Here is a 21,786-nt window from a genome sequence, read left to right as displayed (position 1 = left end):
TTAAAAAGAAAATGTATTTTAACTGACCTCAAGCCAAGATCTCTGACCTTGTTTTCTTGAGATGCTTTTTGATGTTTTGTGAGGTGACTTTGGTTATCATGGAAAACAATACAAAAATAGATATGCCTACTCAGATTATTTTTCACAATACACACAATTATTGTTATGTAACTGTTTGAAATATTAAGAAAACATGATCTTTCTACATTTTTTTTTAAAGAGTTCAAAAGCTTTTTAACTGTAGAATCTTGATTCTTCTTTAGTAAGATGTATCAGTACAACTTAAAAATTATTCTTGGTTCTGTGAGCACTAGTGCCATCATGATGATAACTTTGTTAAGTGACTATTGATATTGAGATATGAAGTGGAAAAAATATTCATCTAAGGTGTTTTTGTTGTTGTAGAAATGTCCTCTTTAGTTTCCTCAAAAAAAGTAGAATTTCTAATTTTTAAAAATTCTGAACTAAACACCAAAATGAGCATTTTCATATGCAAAATAGATCCAAAAAAGAGAATTGTATATGAAACTACAAATCTCTATAATGTACAACATGCTTTTCCTATTAAATATAATAAACAGTCACATTTAAAGTTATCCTGCTCTCTGTGTGTGATTCTCTATTACTTGTAGATGATGATGATGATAATAATAGCTAACATCTATGTAACTATATACCTTATATGGTGCTAAATACTTTATAATGATTATTTCATTTGATCCTCACAACAACTCTGGGGGAATTGATGCTATTTTTTATTCCCATTATACAAATGAGGAAAGTGAGATCACAAAGGTCAAGTGACTTGCCTAGGGTCCAATAGCTAGCAAGTGTCTGAGATCAGATTTGAACTCGTCTTCTTCCTGACTCCATTATCCACTGTACTACCTGGCTGCCTTAGCAAAATAGAACAGAACACTGGAAAATCTCTCACTGAAATCTTTAGCTGGATAAAAGATTGACCTAGCTATCCATACTGGAAAAATACAGCGAATGAAAAATTTGTAGCCTAGTATATGCTAAGTTGTTCACTTAATCTGTCAATGAAATTATCCTTTATAGGCTTTGTAGATGGTTAACAAGCTGGGCTGGAACCACATACAAGCAGTCTTTCAGCAATCCCAGCCTACTGTTTGCTACTGTAAAAGGCTGTCTCATTAACAGTAATCTAAAGATTTCATATGCAAAAATTAGATAATATTCAAGTCGTGGAACAAAAAATAATAAATAATCCAAAAGGTAATGGAAAACCATATGACCAATAAAAACAGGCCCTGATCTTATTACCCAGGGTGACTTCTTATGGTCGCAAAGTTTATTTCTAGGTAATTTTGAGGATATATACAATTTAAAAAGGTTGTGGACTACTCAGTAAGGGCAAAAGATAATAGAAGGAAAAGTCAGTTGCTTCATTGAACTATATAGATAGAAAAGGCATCAGAGGAAGTCTTTAAACCATTACATAGATCTGTTGTAGAGGAATTGTGGAAATACATCACTCAACCCAACAACTGTTAAAGCACTTTCAGTTAATACTATATTAGGCACTAAGGATACAAAGACAAAAATGATAGACCCAAATGGCATTTACATTCTTTCATAGGAGTCAAAAACATATATACCATACATAAATAGAAAACAAAAAATAGTTTAGGAATGGAATTCACTAGTAGTTAGAGGTGATAAGGGCTTTTAGGAGGAAGGTTTGCTTTGACTGTTTTGAAGAAAATAGGAAATTCTTAAAGGCACAGACAACTTAAGAGTTTATTCCATGGCTAATGCACAGTCATAGGATAGGGATGGAAGATGGAATGATTTATATTAGGAAAAAGTAAGCAAAGTCAGTTTGACTGGATTATAACATTCAGGAAGAGGAGTAATGAGCTTAAAAAGATAGACTTGAGACCTGCTTGTTATTGAGGGTTTTTAAAAAAGCCAGATGAATTTATTTTTGATCCTAAGGGGGGCAGTAGGGAACCAATGGTATTTGAATATGAGTAACTTGACTTGACCTGACCTGTGCTTAAGAAAAATTAAATTTGACCAGCTAAGTAAAGAATTACTTGGAATAGGGAGAGCCTTAAAGAGGCAGGATGATTAATCAGACCATTTCAGTAATCTAGGTGAAATATTGATGGGGCCTGAATTAGGTGGTGCTCTGTGATTAGTGAGAAGGGGATGGATTCAAGAGTTGTTGAAATAGTATAAAAATAGCAGTATTTGATTACTTTTTTTCTTTCTTTTTTTTTTTTAAGGTTTTTGCAAGGCAGTGGGGTTAAGTAGCTTGCCCGAGGCCACACAGCTAGGTAATTATTAAGTGTCTGAGGCTGGATTTGTACTCAGGTACTCCTGACTTCAGGGCCAGTGCTCTGTCCACTGCACCACCTAGCCACCCCAGTATTTGATTACTGATAGTATGTGTGGGGGTGAGTAAAGATGAGGAAGTAATGACAATGACATGACAAAATGAGAGACTTGAAGGATTGTGAGCAACAATCACACAGGATTTGATTTCTAATTTGTGTCAAAGTACTTATTCCAATGTGATCATGAATCTGTTAAAGGATAAGTAAATCCTCATTTGGATTTGAGAAGGAAAAATTACTTTATTTTTAATTTGGGTATCTCCATTCATTAGAGATTATCAAGTGATTGGTAACTTTATCTCTTCTTTACAAGAAACAAGTATGAACACAGCATTTCCTCCACTCATTATGTCGATATAAATCAGTGAATATTGTCAATCAGTAAGCATTTTTTAGTGCTAATGACTGCCTGGTTTGACAACTACGTGTCACAGTGAATTATAATGCCAGGCCTGAAGTTAAGAAAATTTCTTTCTTAGTTCAGATTTGTCTTCAGATACTAGCTTTGTGATCCTGGACATTCACTAAACCTTGTTTTCCTCAGTCTCCTCATCTACAAAATAAGTTAGAGAAGGAAATGGCAAACTGCTCCAGTCTAAGAAAAACCTCATGTGGGTGTAGAAGACCTGTTCAAACACAACTGAAACAATTGAAGGTGTCATGCCCTTTGCTGACTTCTAGGAATGCAAAAAGAGACTGATTCCCTCCTCTATAATTCAGAAGTAAAGCAGTTATTATTTGTTTGAACAGATTGCTTCTATCAGTCAGCTGTAGTCTGGATTCATAGAGCATTTAAAACCAAGGCATTTAGAGTTGAAAGTTAAAAGAGATTGTCTACATTTACAATGATTTTTCCCAAAGTATCTCTAATATATAGTCAATCTAGCATGTTTGAATATCTCTTTTGATTAATTTTTTGTTTAGTTTCTGGGGCAACTTTAAGTATTCAAAAGTTCTTTGCTCTGTTGAAATAAAATCTGCATTCATTTTCATAATTTGCTCTTGGAAGCAACATAAAGCTAGGATGTTATGTCTAAGATTGTGAGGGAAATCTCAACCATCTAATCCAATTAGCTCTTCTATAGATGAAGAGATGGTTGCCCAGATATGTTAAGTGATTTGTTTTATATGAAACAGGTTGTAAAGTGGCAAAGTTTGGGTTTGAATTCAAGTCCCATGACTCCCAAGTTTAATGTGCTTATACTATGCTGTCTCTACAGTGATGAGATATGTTTGAATGCATGTATGTCTGCACACATACACACACACACACACACACACACACACCCATGACTGAAATTTGTAGAAGTTAATTCATTATTTATTCATACTTTATATGCTTAACTCATTATATATTCCTACTTTATATTAAACTGAACATACACAATTCAAAGTAGAAATATGTTGACAGGAGTGTGAATTTCTTAGCTTTAATGCTAATAATACTTCCCCCAAAGGAGGCAACACCTTCCCAAAGTTTTCAACTCTGACACCTGAATTCAATAAACATAAGTCACACTATAGCTCTACTAAAAATTGGAGAAATTTATATGCAGTCCACTCCATTTATTGCATGATTACCCTTGAATTATTTGGAAAGAGCTATATTTTAAAGTATGACCAGATTTCTTTAAACATCTAGGTTGATACATAATCTTAATTTAATACTAGCTGTAGAGTGGTTGGGCCAATTTAGTACCATTTAGTTTGAGACCAGCTGGAAAAATTCAAGACATTGAGAATGTATTTGATTCTATTGGATCTCATAAAGACCATATCTTGTGAGGGTAGTCACACTGTATCAAAATCAAGTCATTTGATGCAGGATAATTGGGCAGAGTTCCCTTTCCCTGAATGTTTTTAGGGACTTTTAGGGAATGAGAGTGAAAGCAAAATCTTTGATAATAAAATCTAAAGCCATAGGTGATCCAGATAGGGCATTGTTATGTGCAACAAATTGATTATAATACAAAGCAATAGCTTAAAAAGGTTGTCCAGAAAGGTCAGGTCAGACACTTCACTAGTGATCTTTTGGGTAAAAGCTAGATAACCAGTATAAAGTGTGTATGTTGTAGTTCTTGTTCAAGAATGAGTTGAACTAGATGACCTTTCTTTTGCATTGAAATTCTTTGCTTCTGAGATTCTAAGTAGCAGTATGTTTCTTTTATTGATTCAACATTATGAATACTTCACTCAGACAACTCCAAATCTGATATAAAAATAATAACTGGCATTTGTAAGTGCTTTAAAGTTTGCAAGGTGATTTAAAAATATCTTATGTTTTTCTTACAACTACCCTGGAAAGTAGTTACTATTTTCACTCCCATTTTACAGATTAGGAAATTGAGTCATATTGTAATTAATGACTTGCCCACAGCTAATAAGTTAATCATTTGAACTCAGGTAATCCCAACTCCAGGTCCAGTGCTCTATCCACTAGTTAGACTCATAGTAATTTGTCAGCAAGGCAGAACCCAATAATAGACTTCTCATACAAATACCCTCTTGAAATCATAATTTACTGTTTTTTAAAAAATATTTTCTTATCTAGCCATCTAATAATGCAATTGAAAATAAAATTAGGTTAATTTCTTTACATATTATTGTCTAGGACTTTGTTAGTGATTTTAAGCTTTTTAATATAGAGTTTCAAGGATGAAAGTTGGTACAATACTAGCCTATTTGGGGAGCATCTCACCTATTTTCATAATGTCTGAATACTGAAGTTGCTGAGAGTATCTATCAGTTCATTAGAAACAGCAAGCATTTCATTTGTCTCCCACTTATGATGTTAATTTTAAATGATTACTCTCTTCTCACCTTAGATAGCATTTCCTTTAGCAAGTTTATTCTACTTTCTACAATTTTAGCTTTATTTACCTTGCCAGAGAATAGAGAAGCAAGCCAGATGTATAATTTGGTCTTATTCCTCAGTCATCTTCTGATATAGTATGATAGCAATGATTCTTCCTAGTAGTAGTTTGATCCTTAATAAATTTTAAGAGGTTACTTTTAGTTTATAGTTTTTGCAAGTCTCACTTCTTACTATGCTTTAAGCCCTCCCAATACTGTCCTCTCTGGCTACATGCCTTTCCTTCTATTTTTTTCTAGATCTTTAAAAAAAAAACTTTAAAATTATTAGCATATTAAAAAAACCCTAATGCTTCCTTTTCTGTTTTAATGACATTCAAGATTCAAATTAGACTGTTTCTTTTTTAGACTATCTTATATCAACAATCTTAAGATTGAGAATGGAATTATAACTGTCTTTTCTCAGTATTAAAAATCTAGCATATGTTTTGCCCCCCAGGTATCCCTCCTTTACTTTTTGAATTCTTAAGATGATATCATTTTGTTATAATCTTTCTTTTGCTTATACATTGGCAGCCAATTTTTTCCCTTTTCACCTAGAAGAAGGTAGGCTCCTTGAGAATATAAAGGTTGCTTTTTTTTCATTTTTTGTCTGTATATCCCCAGAGCTCTGCATAGTGCCTCACCCTTGTGTGAATACACAAAGAATATGTGTTTAGATTTCAAGCAGAAATGACTTAGCAGACACCTAGATGTTTTGACCTGTCTAGAATCACACTCCTGGTGTCAGGTGTTGGCTCTTCCTGATGCCGAGCACAACACTCCCTACTCTAGCAAACACCTGTTTTCTATTTATCTGGACTCTTCACATAGTAGGGGCTTAATAGTAGTGATCCTTGTATAGAAAGCAGTAGAACAAAATTTGCTAAAGGAGTTGATACTCAAGCAGTAAAAAAGGTGGTTACACATCATTTAGTTGCTCTTGAAGAATTCAGGTCACCTAGTCCAGATGAACTTGAGTATTGAAGGAACTGACAGATGTGTATACTAATCCACTATCAATGATACTTCAAATATTAGTAATGATAATGAAAATATACCAAAAACTAATATTTATGTAGCACTTGTTATTTGCCAGGCCCCTACCCTAAGGACTTTATAGATAACATCTCATTTGATTTCGCGACATTACCTGTAAGGTAATAAATAGTTAATAACAATCTGAGTTGTAGTTGTTAGAGGAGGAGGGAGGAGGAGGGAGTTAGTAGTTGTTAGTAATAGTAGTAATAGTAGAAGTAGTGATGGAGATGATGATAATAGTAGCTATAGAGCATGTAGTTTGTGCCAGGCATTGTGCCAAACACTGAAATTATTATCTCATTTGGTTTTTTAAAAACTCTGCAATAAAGTGCTATTATTCCTATTTTAGAGAGGAAATTAATAGGCAATGTGGCACACTTTCCTTATTTTATAAATGAGGAAACTGAAATTCAAAGGTTTTTAAGTAATTTTTCCAGGGTCATTCAGCTCATAAAGTTCCTGAGACAGGATTTGAACTTAGGTCTTCCTTAGTCTGATTTGAGATGTTAAGTCTCTACAGGACTAGGTAAAGGCTAATGTCTCAGTTTTCCAAAAACTGAGAAAAATATGCTTATATATACAGACAATACAAAGCTAGGAAGAATACCCAGTTTACTGGATGACAGGGGCAAGATCCAGAGAAACATTGGATTGGATAAATATTATATTTGAATTCAGTATATAGAAATATAAAATATTATATTTGAATTTAAGAACAAAATCTAGGGATTTTAGTGGGTTTGTTCAGCCATTTCAGTCATGTCTGACTCTTTGTGGTCTCATTTGGACTTTTTCTTGATTAAGATACTAGAGTGGTTTGCCATTTTCTTTTCCAGTTCATTTTCCAGAAGAGGAAAATGAGGTAAACAGGATTAAGTAACTTGCCCAGGATCATACAACTGGTAGTATCTGAGACTAGATTTGAATTCATGAAGAAGAATCTTTCTGACTTCAGACCTGGCACTCTATGCATTTTGCCACTTAACTGCCTTTAGTGGTCTACAAACTCCTTTTAAGTCAGCAGTGTTAGCCAGAAAAGTTTGTATAATGTTCATCTGCATAGCTTCCAAGGGCCTTTGAGAGGCATAGCTCCAAGGAATAAGAAAATAACATTCCTGTTGTATTTTGCCCTAATGGTTAGATGACATCTAGAATATGGTGTTTAATTCTAGGTTTCACAATATAAATTTTTTTTTTTAGGTTTCTTGCAAGGCAAATGGGGTTAAGTGGCTTGCCCAAGGTCACACAACTAGGTAATTATTAAGTATCTGAGACTGGATTTGAACCCAGGTACTCCTGACTCCAGGGCCAGTGCTTTATCCACTGCGCTACCTAGCCACCCCTCACAGTATAAATTTAAGGATACTGTTAAACTAGAAAGAGTCTGGAAGAGAGTAGACTAGAGTCTTAGGAGGACTTATTGAAGGAATTAGAGATGTTTAATTGGAGAAGAACAGACTGGGAAAAGGAGGTAGATGGGAACCTGATGATTATGATTATCTTAAGATATTTTAAATGAAAGAAAGATTAAACTTGTTTTGTTTGTCCCTTGCTGACAAAACAGGGTGCAGTGGGGTAGAAGCTGTACAGAGGCTACTAGATGAATGTTTAGAAAAATAGCCTAGTATAGGTACCCTAGAATGGTCTGGTTTACTTTGGGCATTGATGGCGTCCCTTCTCGTTGGAGGTCTTTGAAACAGAAATTTAATAAAGACTCGATGAGTATGTTATAGTAGGGAGTCCTTTTGAGTAATGGAGGAGGTGACCAAAAGTCTTTTCCAAGTCTAAAATTCTGTGATTTTTGTGAACAAAATATATTTTATGACTGTCAGCTTTAAATCCAGGTATCATAGTTGAAAGTAATACCATCAGACAGACATTAGAATATTGTAGAAATAATACGTTTTCAGCAAAGTAGAATATTTTTATCATTGCTTGCCTTGACCAGCTTTGTAATTTTTGATAGAACATTGCCATCTGTTTTCTACTTTAGAAGTTCCATTCCTGGTTGCAATACTTAATTTAATACTTAATTACTCCCACATTGAGAACAAAAGAAAAATAAAGCTCCTCTTACAGATTGTCTTACAATCTGTATTGTTGACTTTTTCACCTCTTTATCAGGAGATGGGTAGCATGTTCCATTATTAATCTTCTAGAATCATGGTTGATTCTTTGAATTCTTTGAAAGGTAATTAGTTGTCTTTACACTCTTATCATTTGTATAAATTGTTCTGGTTCTGCTCACTTCATTCCATATTAGTTCATGAAAGTCTTTCCAGGTTTTTTTTTTTTGACATCATCTCCTTTATTTCTTATAGTATAATAATATTTCAAATTTACATTTACTTTGTTTATACATTCCCTAATTAATGGATACACCCTTGCCACCTCTAAATATTTTTTGTAATGTTTAATTAGAACTGTTCTGCTTAGGACTAATTTTCCCTCTTCCTAATTTTTCCTTTTCCTACTGTTCTTCTTTTGGGTGGAATGTATTTCTATACACAATTCTGTGTGTGTGTGTGTGTGTGTGTGTGTGTGTGTGTGTGTGTGTATGTGTGTATGTTTTCTTCCCTTTGAACCATTCAGATGAGAATGAAGTTCAAGTGTCAAATGCTATCCGCATTCTTGTTTGTCTGAATTTATAGTTGTGCATCCTGATTATATGAGATACTTTTCCCTAGCATTCCTTCCTGCTCTCCCCTTGCCCACTTTATGGTCTGCTCTTAAGATCGTTAAGAAATGACAGAATTATTCCCAACCCATCTGTCTAATTAGACTAACTCTGATCATAGATGATGAGGAGTCAGAGGGGACACGTGTATCATCTATGTTAGAATGTAAGCAGTTGAGGGGCGGCTAAATGGTGTAGTGGATAAAGCACCGGCCTTGGAGTCAGGAATACCTGGGTTCAAATCTGGTCTTAATAATTACCTAGTTGTGTGGTCCTTGGGCAAGCCACTTAACCCCATTTGCCTTGCAAAAAAAAAAAACCTAAAAAAAAAGAAACTAGAATGTAAGCAGTTTATCTTAGTTCAGTCCCTTTTTATTGTTTCTACAAGTGTACCTTTTATATTTTAACACCTATGTTTGAAATTCATTGTTTCTGTGCAGCTTTGGTGTTTTCATCAGGATTATTTGGAAATCCTCTATTTCATTAAATGTCACTTTTATCCCCTGTAGGATTATTCTCAGTTTTGCTGGCTAAGTTATTCTTAACTATAAAGCCTATGTATATCCTTGACTTTCTGGATTATTATTTTCTAGGATTTCTACACCTTTATAGTTATAACTTCTAAATTATGTGTGACTCTTCAATACTTCAGTTTGTTTTTTCCTGACTGTTTGTTTTTTCTTAGATTTGGAAGCCTTGGAGTTTGTCTATAAAATTCTGGAAAGTTTTTATTTTGAGTGTCTTTCGGGTGGTGGCTAGAAAATTTTAAGATTTCTTGAAATATGATGTCTTTTGGTCATTACTTTGAAATAGTCCAGTGATTGTTACATTTTTTTCCTCCTTGATCTGTTTTTGTTAGATGTTTTTGCTATGAGATGCCTTACATTGTTTTTCTATTTTTTCAGTCTTTTGATTTTGTTTTAATATTTCTTGTTTCCCTTTCCAGTTATTTTTCAAAGTTATCATTTCTTTTTCTTTTTTTATCTAGCAGTCTGCTATTTCATTTGTAAAGGGAAAAAAATAGAATTTTAAGAAAAAAATTTTTGCTTCATCTCCTTTATACTTTCTAATTAAATTTGTGTCCAGGCTTTGCTTATTGATATTTTGAGTCATTTTTGAGTCTTGAGCATCCCTCTCACCAAAAGAGCTGTTTTTTGTGCTAGAATTCTGTTGTTTTTTTTTTTGGTTTTGCTGTTGTTTGTTCATTCTTCTAGTTGTCTTCTTGATTTTGAACTTGATGAACTTCTGGGCTCTGCCTACTTCTTGAGGGACGATCTGGGCTGGTCCTGCTGCTTTCTTGGAGTATTGAGTGTTATTTCAGGTTCTCAAGGAAAACTCATTCTGAGGACCTGAAAGCTTCTAGTACTTCTGAAGTGTCCTGATCCAAGGCAAAGTCTGATCACTCATCACTGCCTCCTTGGTGTGAGCTCTGCAAGTTCCTGGCCTGAGTTTAGGTCTGAGCAACAGTAGACAGCCATTGTCTCTCATCTAGGAGTCTCTGCTGGTTCACAATTACAGAACTATTCTTTCTTTTACTCTGGAATTCCTACCCTGCAGCTTCAGAGTGAGCTAGAAGTCGAAACTGAGACCATCTGCTCTTGGAGGTTTGAACCAAGAAGCTGCTTCTAGTTCCTTTCTTGGTATACCACGTAGGGCTGTAATTGCCTTTTGTCCTACAAGCACTATTGTAGGTATAACTTCACCCCTCATTGTACTTTAGATTTGTGCGCAAGAACCAGATAGTGATAAAGTGTTCCATATCCTTCTAGAGGTCACTCCTAGTATAGGTATACAACATCTTTTTGCCCTAGTGCACAGTACTGCAAGAAGTCCTGCAGTTCTAACCAGGCCTGTTCTCCAGTGTTCACTAACTAAAAATGATTCACTGTGATCATTTTTCTTGGATTACCCATTGGGATTTGGTCTGGTGTGATTTTTGAAGTAGGTGGTTCTTTTTCCCTCCCATTTTTTGTTTTGTTTTTGTTGGGTTTAGGGGAACTCTTTCTTCCTTTGCTGTTTTTTATGTATCAATAATATGTCAAGCAAAAACTTAATTTTGTTAATTAAAGTTAACAGGAAACTCAAATAGTTGCTGTTTGTGATTGTAGCACTAAAAATCATGCAATTTTTCTCAATAGTATAATTTGCTTTAGTACAATAATAGTATAATTTTGCTGCCATATTAGACCTACCTGTAAATTACATATTCTTTTTTAAATTACTGCCAAAATTCTGTTGCATAGTTTAGATGACTATTATTCCTTTTATCTTTACTAACTCCCATCTTGTACACCATTTCATTTAATATTTCCATACCAATGCACTTCTTGATATTGAACTTTGACTCTATTATCTCTATGCCAATAATGGAATTAGAAAATGGAACTAAATACAATAATTAAGAACTTGATTTTTAAAAAAATCCTGTTGGCTTATTCATTTATTGAGGGATATATAATGATGAAATAATATGAGGAAAGGAAAGTGTTTAAGATTATTAAAGTGTTAATGATCTTTGAAATAAATGATAGTTTCAAATATATAATTAATAATAACTGGAATTTCTATATTATTTAAAGTTTGCAGTGCACTTTAAAAATGTTTTCTCATTTGATCCTCATAGTAACCCTGTTAAGTAGATATTATATTGTCCTCATTTTACAGATAAGAACACTAAGGCAGACAGGATAGATGATATATGCCCAAAGATAACACAACTACTTGAGTCAGTTTTTAAATTCAAGTCTTCCTGACTTCAGATTCAGTGCAGTATCCACTACCAATACCCAGTTATCTATACTTTATAAATGGTTGATTCTTGTCCTTTGTTATCAGAGAAGACCAAAATGACATTACTATGTTAAAGACAGTTTGGAAGTATATCTTACTGTGACTGATCAAACCAATAAGGTCACAAATAGTCCATGTGAATACTTGGGGTAGGTTTTTGAAACTTGCTCATCTCATGTTTCCTTTGAGTTACTTCAATTCTGTCTTGCTCATAGAGCACAGCACCATCTCTAATGAGGGCATTCCATGCTGAGCCAGTGTCTCCCAAGCCATTCAGTCACTTCCAAAGGTCTTAAGAGAGACCTTGAGAATGTCTCTGTATCACTTTTTCTGATCACCATGTGAATACTTGCCTTGTGTGATTTTTCCATAGAATAGTCTTTTTGGTAAAAGTGTACATTTGGTATTTGAACATTGAGGCCAGACTAGCAGAGTTGCACTCTCTGTAGTAACATTTAAATGCTTCTCAGTTTAACTTGAGAAAGGACCTCAGTGACTGGTATCTTAACCTGCCATCTGATGATCTTCAGAATCTTCCTATGACAATTTAAATGGAAGCGATTCAGTATCCTGACAAGGTGCTCATTTACTGTCCAAATTTCACAGCATGCAGCAGCGAGATCAGCACAGTGGCTCTGTAGACCTTATGTTTGTTAAGTCTAATACCTCTGCTCTCCCACACTTTCTTTCGGAGCCTCCCAAACACTGAGCTAACTCTGGCAATGAGTATGTCAACCTCATTATCAAAGTGTACCTCCTTGGAAAAATATACTGTCAAGGTAAGTGAACTTGTCTGCAGTATTCCAAATTTCTTCATTTACTGAAATTGATGGTTCTACTGGCTAATGGAGCACCTGTGGTTTCTTGGTGTTAATTGTTAGACAAAAATTAGCACTGGTAGCAGAGAATCGATCCATATTTTATTGCACCTCAGCTTCAGAGGCTTCAGAGGCTTCATTGAGTGCACAATCATATGCAAACAGAAGATCATACACCAAACACTTCCTCTACTTTGGTCTTGGCTTGTAGCCTCTTCAAGTTGAAGAATTTACCATCAGTTTTATAACCTGGCTGAAAACATAAAGCTGAAAAAGCATGGCAGCAGGGACAAAGCCTTGTTTTGCTCCATTGATGACAAGGAAGTCTCGAGAGCATCATGTGAAATTGATGTACCATACTGATGAACTTAATCTGGGCAACCAAATTTTGATTTAATTTTCCATAAACCTTCATGACTAATAGTATTCAAAGGCATTGGTTAGATCTACAAATATTGTTATATAGACCTCTATTATTTTCCTGGCATTTTTCCTGGAGTTGTTTTAGGCATGTGGAATACCTAGTTTTAACCTCACATCTAATTAATTATAGTATACATGGAATAAATAGTTCTCACATTGCAAGTTGTCTTAATTAAGTTTAAAGTGACCTTGGTTTCAGTTTTGTTAAATTGGTCTGTTAGATTAAGTACCTATAAATAATGGACATTAGTTATTTTGAGAAATCATTAGTCTAGTTTATCTAGCCCCCCCTTCAATAAATCAGTGATCTAGAATGCATTATTCTTAAGAGAAAGTAAATGTGTCCCAATTTTTTATAGTCACATTCTCTTACTGTTTAGGAGTTTAATATGGATAATATGAATTTTAAAAATCATTCTGTTAAGATCAAATCCTATAGGAGAGTATATTGGTGAAATAGCTTTTTGTTTTATAGTCATTATTGTAATCCTAAAATGTCACCACTCTTTAATATGACAATTATTAGTATTGTGCCAAGTTTAAAAAAGAGGATGGCATAGGTATTTTTATGTTTAAATTCCAGAATTTATTAAGATTGAATTTAATGAATATATTTATCTAGAGTTTTTTTCCTTTTAAATTATTTGCAATACAAATGGTAGACTTTGACAGCTGATTTCTTGAATTCTTCTATTAAAACAGACTTAGTTTAGCATTTGGGGTTGAGAATTTTAGTTATTTATAGCATACTTAATTTATATAGTTATTTATAGATTTTTGGGGGAATTATTTTAATAAAATTAGGTGGTAGTTATATTAGTGTGATACTATTACATCTAAGTTTCTAATAAATTTTAGAAATAATAGCATTTATATAGGACTTTAAGGTTTATAAAATACAAATCTCATTTGATCCTTAGAACAACACTGGCATATACATATTATTAATATCTTCATTTTGTAAATGAGAAAACAGTGTCAGTTTGCCCTTGAGATACATAGTGAGTGTTTGAGGCAGAATTCAGACTCGTCTCCCTGACTTTTAAATCCAGTCCTTTATATATTCACTGTGCAACACAGGGGCTGAAAATAACTTGATAGTGAATAATGAGTGGTAGAGTGGCAGGGGGTGGGGACTTTGAGTTAAACACAAAATTCTCTTGTGGAATAATAAATATTTCTTTCTTTTGTGCAATTCTGCAATTCACTTGAAAGTTGATTACAAGAAGTATTTGAAAAATATATTATCTTGACTTCATTTTAAAGATAAAATGTGGGTAGTATAGTATCAGATGCTTTCTGAGAAATAGGCATGCACAATGCTGCAATGAATATTTTTATGAGTCTTAAGTCTCTGGCAGTAATTTTGGGTTTTGAAATTTGACAAGTTTAAAAATATGTAGATTTATACAGTTTCAGGACTACAAAGAATCTTAGGCATGATCTTTCATTTTAGAGATTAAGAAACATGGTTAGAGAAAGGAAGTAACTTTACAGGTCATACAGAGTATTCAGATCTTTGGTCACTTAGTTAAGTGACTTTTAATCAACAATACTGATAACTGAGATATAGTGATTTTCAATTTTTTGTTTTTTGTTTTTTTGCAAGGCAATGGAGTGAAGTAACTTGCCCAAGGTCACATAGCTAGGTAATTATTAAGTGTCTGAGGCCAGATTTGAACTCCTAACTCCAAGGCCAGTGCTCTGTCCAATGCACCACCTAACTGCCCCCGATTTAATTTTTAAAAGATTTTTATTTGCCCCTCATAAAATTGAATCTTCAATAATTGTTTGATAGGGAATGGTATACCCTGATTATATATCTTTGTGGTTGAGATTATAAGAATCTTCCTTTGCCTGTTATTTTATTCAAGGCTCTATGGATTTATATATTATAGGTTTACTTAGGCTTAATTTTTAAAGATGGTATTTTTGAATCATTTTTTTCATCTACTTAATTTTCATATGTAGACTTTTTTTGAGCGATAGTATAGTGTTCTAGAGAATTTGACTATTTGGGAGTCCATCGTTGACTTGTACTTTGTACTTGCTTTCCTCTACAACTCTTAACAAATGTTTTAAGTGAACATATGTCCATCTTCATTTTATGAGAGAAAATGATTTTGTTATATTGTTTAAGTACAAATATTTAAATATTTAATTAAAGCTATTAATGGAAGACATGTTAAAACAAAAATTGCTTTATTGTTATATTATCTAATTTTCTTATATTTTAATTATTTCCTCATTATGCCTTAATTTATGTGTTCATGTCAAATTCCAAAACTGTGACTTTTGTACTTTAATTTTAAGTAACATGTAAACTTAAACCTAGGGGAAAGAATTATGCATGTGTAAAATGATTGATTTTCTATGAAGCAAAGATAGAAAAGGATGCCTAATAGATTTTCTAAGTAGAAATATTCTTGAGTCAACATTGACTTTGAATAAAAAAAGTAAACCTTTTCTATTCAGCAAGAATAGTTTTTTCCTTTTGTGTATTTTTCCATTATTTTAAAATTATTTTAGTAAAATCAAGCTATTGAAGTTTTTGTGAGGAAACTTTAAATACTATGACAGAAAATGAAAATGTTTACAATCTAACAAGACAAGAACATGAACAATCGTGTTTAGTATATTTACATATTAGTCATGTTATGAAGAAGAAAAGGGAAAAAACCATGAGAAAGTAAAAAACATAAAAGTAGTTTTAAGAAGTGAACATAGTATGCTTTGCTCTGCATTCAAACTGTACAATGTTCTCCTGGTTCTGCTCACTTTACTCAGCATAAGTTCATGCAAGTCTTTAGGAATATCTTTAAAAATCACTTTTTTTGTGTGTAGTTTGACCTGATACTCAGGTCAAAAAAGAAGATTCTGAAGATAAATTTAAGGAAGTGGAAATTAAGAGAAGTCAAAACTTGAGCAGAATACCATATTAAATTATATCATTTAATAAGTATTTCATTCTGGGAAGCAGCCCTTGTATTTCTTTAGTGCATTGTAGAAACAGTTTGTTTTGAAGCAAATTCAGTGCCTCACACAAAATAGATACCACAGTAGCCTGCTTTATCTGGGCAAGCACAGATTTGGAAGGAGGACCAATGGAAGTGGATAGTAGATATGATTTACTGTGCTTTAACGAAGTATAGTGGAATATTGAAAGGCTTTTAGAATGTTGTTTGTAGAATGTCCTTGAAATAATGTGTTGGTTTCTTTTAAGGACTGACTTTTATTGGCATGAGGAACATGCTGTTGTTTAAATATTATCAATTTAAAAACTGATTTTGTTTAGAAAATAAATTCCAATAATGATTCTATAAAATTATAAGAGGAATTTTAATAGTGAAAAGAAAATGGTGCTACTGGATATTTCTTTTAAGTGATCTTCCTTAGATTAGATGGAATTCATATTGAATGAAGAAATAAATGATGTATCTATTAGATGCTTATCATGTACTGGTGTTATACACTGATGATACAAATGGAAAAGTAAGACAGTCTTCGCATTCTGATGGGTGAAACAAAACATGGAAGGTTTCAGCTGCATGTTACATGGAAATGTGTTAATGCTTATTTTATTTTGTGATTTCCACTGATAATCATATCAGTTTCTGATGTTGATAGTGCCAAGGAGTGACATGGTTAGATTTACAATTTATAAAAATATTGGTAGCTATATTGATGATGGATTGGGCTAGAAAACTTTTAGGAAATAAGACTTTAGGAGGTAATTGAAATAATGTAAAAAATTGTGAATGAGGACCTGAATTGTGTAGGGTATTGGTCTGCATGAGTGGAGATAAGGAGAGGTATGTGAGAAATGCTGGGGACTCAGAAATGACAAGATTTGTCAATGAAGGAATATGAGTTAAGAAAATGAGACAATGAGGATGATACCAAGATTCTGAACCCAGATCACTTTAAGAATGAAAGCCTTCCTTTACAGAGGTTTCAGAATTTCATCAACTGCTCCACTTCATTTTTACTCCATAAAAATCATGCCTCTGGAGCACTTGGTACCCTTTCCCCTTCTTACCCCCCCCCCTTTTTTCTAAAGTGATATAGTCTGTAGCAGTCAGAATGTGAACATTGATTTCCTTTTACTTAACTTTATCCCTTTCTGTAATTATTACATTCCTGAAGATATATGAGCCAGATTATTTTATAAATTAAGTCCTGTGTATGAATTTAAATTGAGAGGGAAATTTGAGTTTTTATGAAAAAAATAATTAACCAAATAAATGTTTATATATTAGTTTTTCTTAAAATAGGTAACTCTTGAAGAATTTGATAATCTTAATAATACAATTTCTGGTATTCATTTGCTGAATGAAAGAATGATTTATTCAAACCGAGTATCTCATGAGACATGGTATTTCATGAAATTTTGTTGGGAAGATAAGCCTTTATGTATATGTGTGTTTTCTTTCATAGCTATTTGAACTGCTAGGACCTGAGGGATTTGAACTTATAGAGAAGCTCCTCCAAAACAGAGTTGTAATTGTGGATAGATTTCTCTCTTCAAATGACCATAAGGTACAAGTTCTTCAAGGTAAGATTATTTCAGTGTTTATTCAACTGTAAATGGAATCTTTAATGTTAGTAGAAACTTTCTAGTTTAATAAAACTTTGCATAAAGTAGTAATTATTGTTTAATTCATTTCTGTTATCTTTGGTCATATTACATTGTTGTCATGGTGTAAATCCTGTTAGAGAAAGAGAGAGAGAGAGAGAGAGAGAGAGAGAGAGAGAGAGAGAGAGAGAGAGATTGACAAGCGAAATAAGAAAGGTGACCTTTCTCCACATTCTATTATTTGATGCTGGAATTTAGATAACCTCATTCTTCATAGTAAAACCTTATTAACCTTATTTTATCCTAAAATTAATCTTGCTAACACAAGTTGTTGAGGAATTTAAATTTTAAAAAGTTCATGATTATTCTCTTTAAAAAAACCTTTCTTTTCTATCCCCTTTACGATTAAAGTAAATTATTATAAATAATTAAGTAAAATAGGTAGCAAAGCATCATTTGTTCCAGATAAAACAATTCAAAGCTGGAAGAGACCCGAGGGGCCTAAAGAACTGAAAGTCCCTCATTTTACAGAAAAGAAAATTAAAAATAGAGATGCTAATTCTTGCTTATATAGGTCATAGCAGGGCAACTAGGATGGTGCAGTGGATAGAGTACTGGCTCTGGAATCAGGAGGATAGGAGTTTGAATCCAGATATTTGACTCTAGTTCTGTGACCTTGGTAAGTCATTTAACCCTTTTTGCCTTGCATCCAGATCCATCTTCAGTCATTCTGATTCATATATAGCCACTAGACCCAGATGACTGGAGGAAAAAGTGAAGCTGATGATTTAACATAGCACCCCTCACTCAAAATCCAATTTCATATGCTTGTCATGACATCACCCTCCTGATGTTTTGATCTTCAAAAATGAAGGACAAACACTATTATTATATAGGTCATATAGGTAACAATGGCAACTACTATTATACTACTCAGTATAGCTTACATTTTAATTTTACTTAAAGGTTTGCAGAGTACAATTTGTGTGTATATATTTCATTTGATCCCTTCACTAGTCCTATGAGCTGGGTTCTGTTATTATCCCCAATCTATAAATGATGAAACTGAGGCCTAGATAAGTATTTGAACCCACAATCATTGATTTACACATACACCTCTTTTTTTTCTAAGAGTACCTCTTATTTGTACTCTTATTTGTACTTGTTTCATATACATTGATCACTCATCAGGTATTTTTATTTCACTTATTCATAGTATATTTTGAACTGTGATTTTGTAGAATATCAGTGGAAAAGGGAGGCTTGAATTTAGTAAGTTCAACAAATTAATGATGTAATTGTTGACACTAAAGTTGTACTTATGTATTACACATATTTTGAATGGGATTTAATGCAAAAAATTATTTGGTACACATTTTAGAATCCTGATCTCTAAAAGTGATGAGCTAAAATTCAGACTTCTCTTTTATATTCAGGCAATCAGTATATGGTGACAATTAAATAAGTTTCCATTATGCAAATGTAGAAAAACTCTCCTTGAAAGTGAGCAGTTACATTTAAGTGATATATTTCTTTACATTTTATCCTAGTTTTCTTTTTGTGTGGAAAGATAAAGTAATTGCTTTTATAAATAATAAATAATTACATGTGTCAAACACATTTCAAAAATACCTTACACGTGTTTAAAAATTTGCCTTGTAGACAGTTGTAAAAAATTTTCAGGAGAAAATGCTAAACCTAATTATGGTTGTCAAGTTACTATTCAGTCTGAACAAGAAAAGCAGTTAATGAAACAGTATCGTCGGGAAGGAAAACGAATTGCCAGAAGAGAAAAAAAAGCAGGAGAAGACGGAGAAGTTTTAGGAGAAGGACTAACATCCTTTGATCCTAAGGAGTTGAGGATGCAAAGGTAAATAAATATCAGAAGCTGATGAAAGTATATGTTAGCTTATTTTATTTCTTTTAGTTACTTTTAAAATTTTAAATATTTCTGACTTTTTTTTTTCCTTTGGTTTCCTAGGATAAGAATGCTGTGGTCTAATTACAATCTTGGCTGTATCTCTATAGAGTAGAGTAGAGATTGAGATTTTAGAGGCAAACTTGATATGTATGAAATTTGGAGTAAATGTATTTTCCCCTCTAGATTAATGAATACTGTTTCCCATGTTTGTCATATGGTGGTAGAGGAGAGGAAAAAAGAATATATATAATCCATTGGTACATTGAGATTGTAGCATATTTTAATTCTTGGATTTTAAAATATAGAGACCCATAAAAAAGGCATGTTCACATTTTTATATGCCTCAGAGTTAGGAAAACAAAACTATAAATAAGAACATTGTTTTTATGTATGAGGTTGCTGCTATCTAAAAATAGCATCAGAAATGTATTATATTTAGTCGTTCATAAATTTTAACTTTTTATTGGTATCTAGATAGTCTGATTTCTTTTCTTTTGACATGCAGAGATATCTGAAGTAATTATTGTTAGTTGCCTTAGTCATTTTGGGGCTCATTTTATTGAAATGCATATAATTACCCACCTGGCCTTATTTTTTTTTCTTTGTAGAGAGCAAGCACTTCTAAATGCTCGAAGTTTACCAGTTCTGAACAGACAGAGAGATGCAGATATTGAAAAAATTCATTATCCACATGTGTATGATTCCCAGGCTGAAGCCATGAAAACATCAGCATTCATTGGGGGTGCAAAGGTATGTGTGTGTGTGTTTTGTATATGACTTTTTTGGAGTATTGCATGTCTTGCTAATAAAGAACATTCTGATTCTTGCTCTATTTCCCCTGGTCATCTCTCTCTTTTCCCATCCTACTTCAGTGGCTTCTGCTCATTGGTCTATTGTAGTAAATTGTTCTTATTCAAATTATTCTTATTTTTCAAGTTTGTATTTAATTTTGAAAGTCAGCAATTATTTCCCATTGTCATTCATCTAGTTGTTATGTTAGAAAGTGTCCTACTCCTTTGGGATACTTAGTACTTTTAGTCTCAGGAATTCTCTTTACTAATGTATTTCTTTTTTTGTTTGTTTGTTTTTGCAAGGCAGTGGGATTAAGTGACTTGACCAAGGTCACACAGCTAGGTAATATTAAGTGTCTGAGGTCATATGTGAACTCAGGTTCTCCTGACTCCAGGGCCAGTGCTCTACCCACTGTGCCACCTAGCTGCTCCATTACTAATCAAAAGAAATTTGGGTTCTCCACATAATCTAATAGTATGCTATGACTCATTTTGAACATTTCACTCCTGATAAATTGTGTGCCTTGTGTTATTTTCCTTCTTTCCTCCATTTTCCTCTTCTATTTTTTTAATAGTAGATATGCCTCCCCCCAAAAATTGTGTAGAGTTAACCTTAAATATTTCCTTGCCTTCTTTAGTTTAATATGTTAGTTTCCTGAAATTTATATAGTTTTTAATTTAAATTTTCTTTTCTGTTTTTTAACTGAATAAATAATTTGACATTGTGTGTAAATAAAACGAAAATATAAACCATAGCAGTCCTTAAGATATTTTAATTTTAACCATTTGATTTTGATTTTTAAAAAAAAATTAATAGATGCTTTTACCAGAAGGGATTCAAAGAGAGAACAATAAGATGTACGAAGAAGTAAAAATTCCCCACAGTGAACCAATGCCAATAGGCTTTGAGGAAAAACCCGTTTTTATTAAAGACTTAGATGAGGTAAGAGAAACATTTTTATGGGATAATTCATATTCACTAGAACCTTTTGTTAATAAATTGATATGCATTATAAGTGATTTAAAAATTTTTCTTAACAGGCCTCTACATAGGTTTATATGTATACATGTTTTGTATCAATAAGAGTGAGTGAGCTTTTGTCTTTAGACAATGGGATTTAATGATGCCACTGCACTTTATGCTGATTATACTACATGTAGAATGCTGCCTTTGATTATGAACTTTCCATTTTAAGAATTTTACCAGAAGAGCTAGGTAACTTAAAACAATGTCATATTAAGAATGAATGAAAGAACAAAGACTGCAAACTATAGGACTTTATTTGACCTCTGAGAAAATTCTAGAAAGATCATTTAAAGGTATGGTTGGTAAACATCTAGAAAAGAAAATGATCATCAGAATTACTAAACTAGTAAATGGAGGGAAATGCTGTGAGTACAGTTTTAACTTAGAGTTTTGCAAGGCTTTGATAAAAGTAACTTCTTGTGGAGATGATGAAATATGGATTAGCTATTCATAAGTCAAATGGATTCAAAAATGAGCCCAGACCCAAAGAATAGTTGGTGATGATT

General features: G+C 33.0%; 1 protein-coding gene across 6 annotated transcripts in view; it reads left to right on the top strand.

Annotated features, from left to right (window-relative positions):
* ASCC3 (activating signal cointegrator 1 complex subunit 3) overlaps positions 1-21,786 on the top strand; it is a 379,520-nt gene that overhangs the window by 42,734 nt on the left and 315,000 nt on the right. For all 6 annotated transcript variants that reach the window (XM_074187242.1, XM_074187239.1, XM_074187240.1 and 3 more), the window contains exons 5-8: positions 17,403-17,520; positions 19,204-19,411; positions 20,071-20,212; positions 21,071-21,196. In XM_074187242.1, the coding sequence (XP_074043343.1) occupies positions 17,403-17,520; positions 19,204-19,411; positions 20,071-20,212; positions 21,071-21,196 (594 nt within the window). The remainder of the gene's footprint in view (positions 1-17,402; positions 17,521-19,203; positions 19,412-20,070; positions 20,213-21,070; positions 21,197-21,786) is intronic.

The sequence above is a fragment of the Macrotis lagotis genome, chromosome 5, assembly GCF_037893015.1.
Source record: "Macrotis lagotis isolate mMagLag1 chromosome 5, bilby.v1.9.chrom.fasta, whole genome shotgun sequence".
Taxonomy (NCBI): domain Eukaryota; kingdom Metazoa; phylum Chordata; class Mammalia; order Peramelemorphia; family Peramelidae; genus Macrotis; species Macrotis lagotis.
This window is presented reverse-complemented; position numbering and strand designations above follow the sequence as displayed.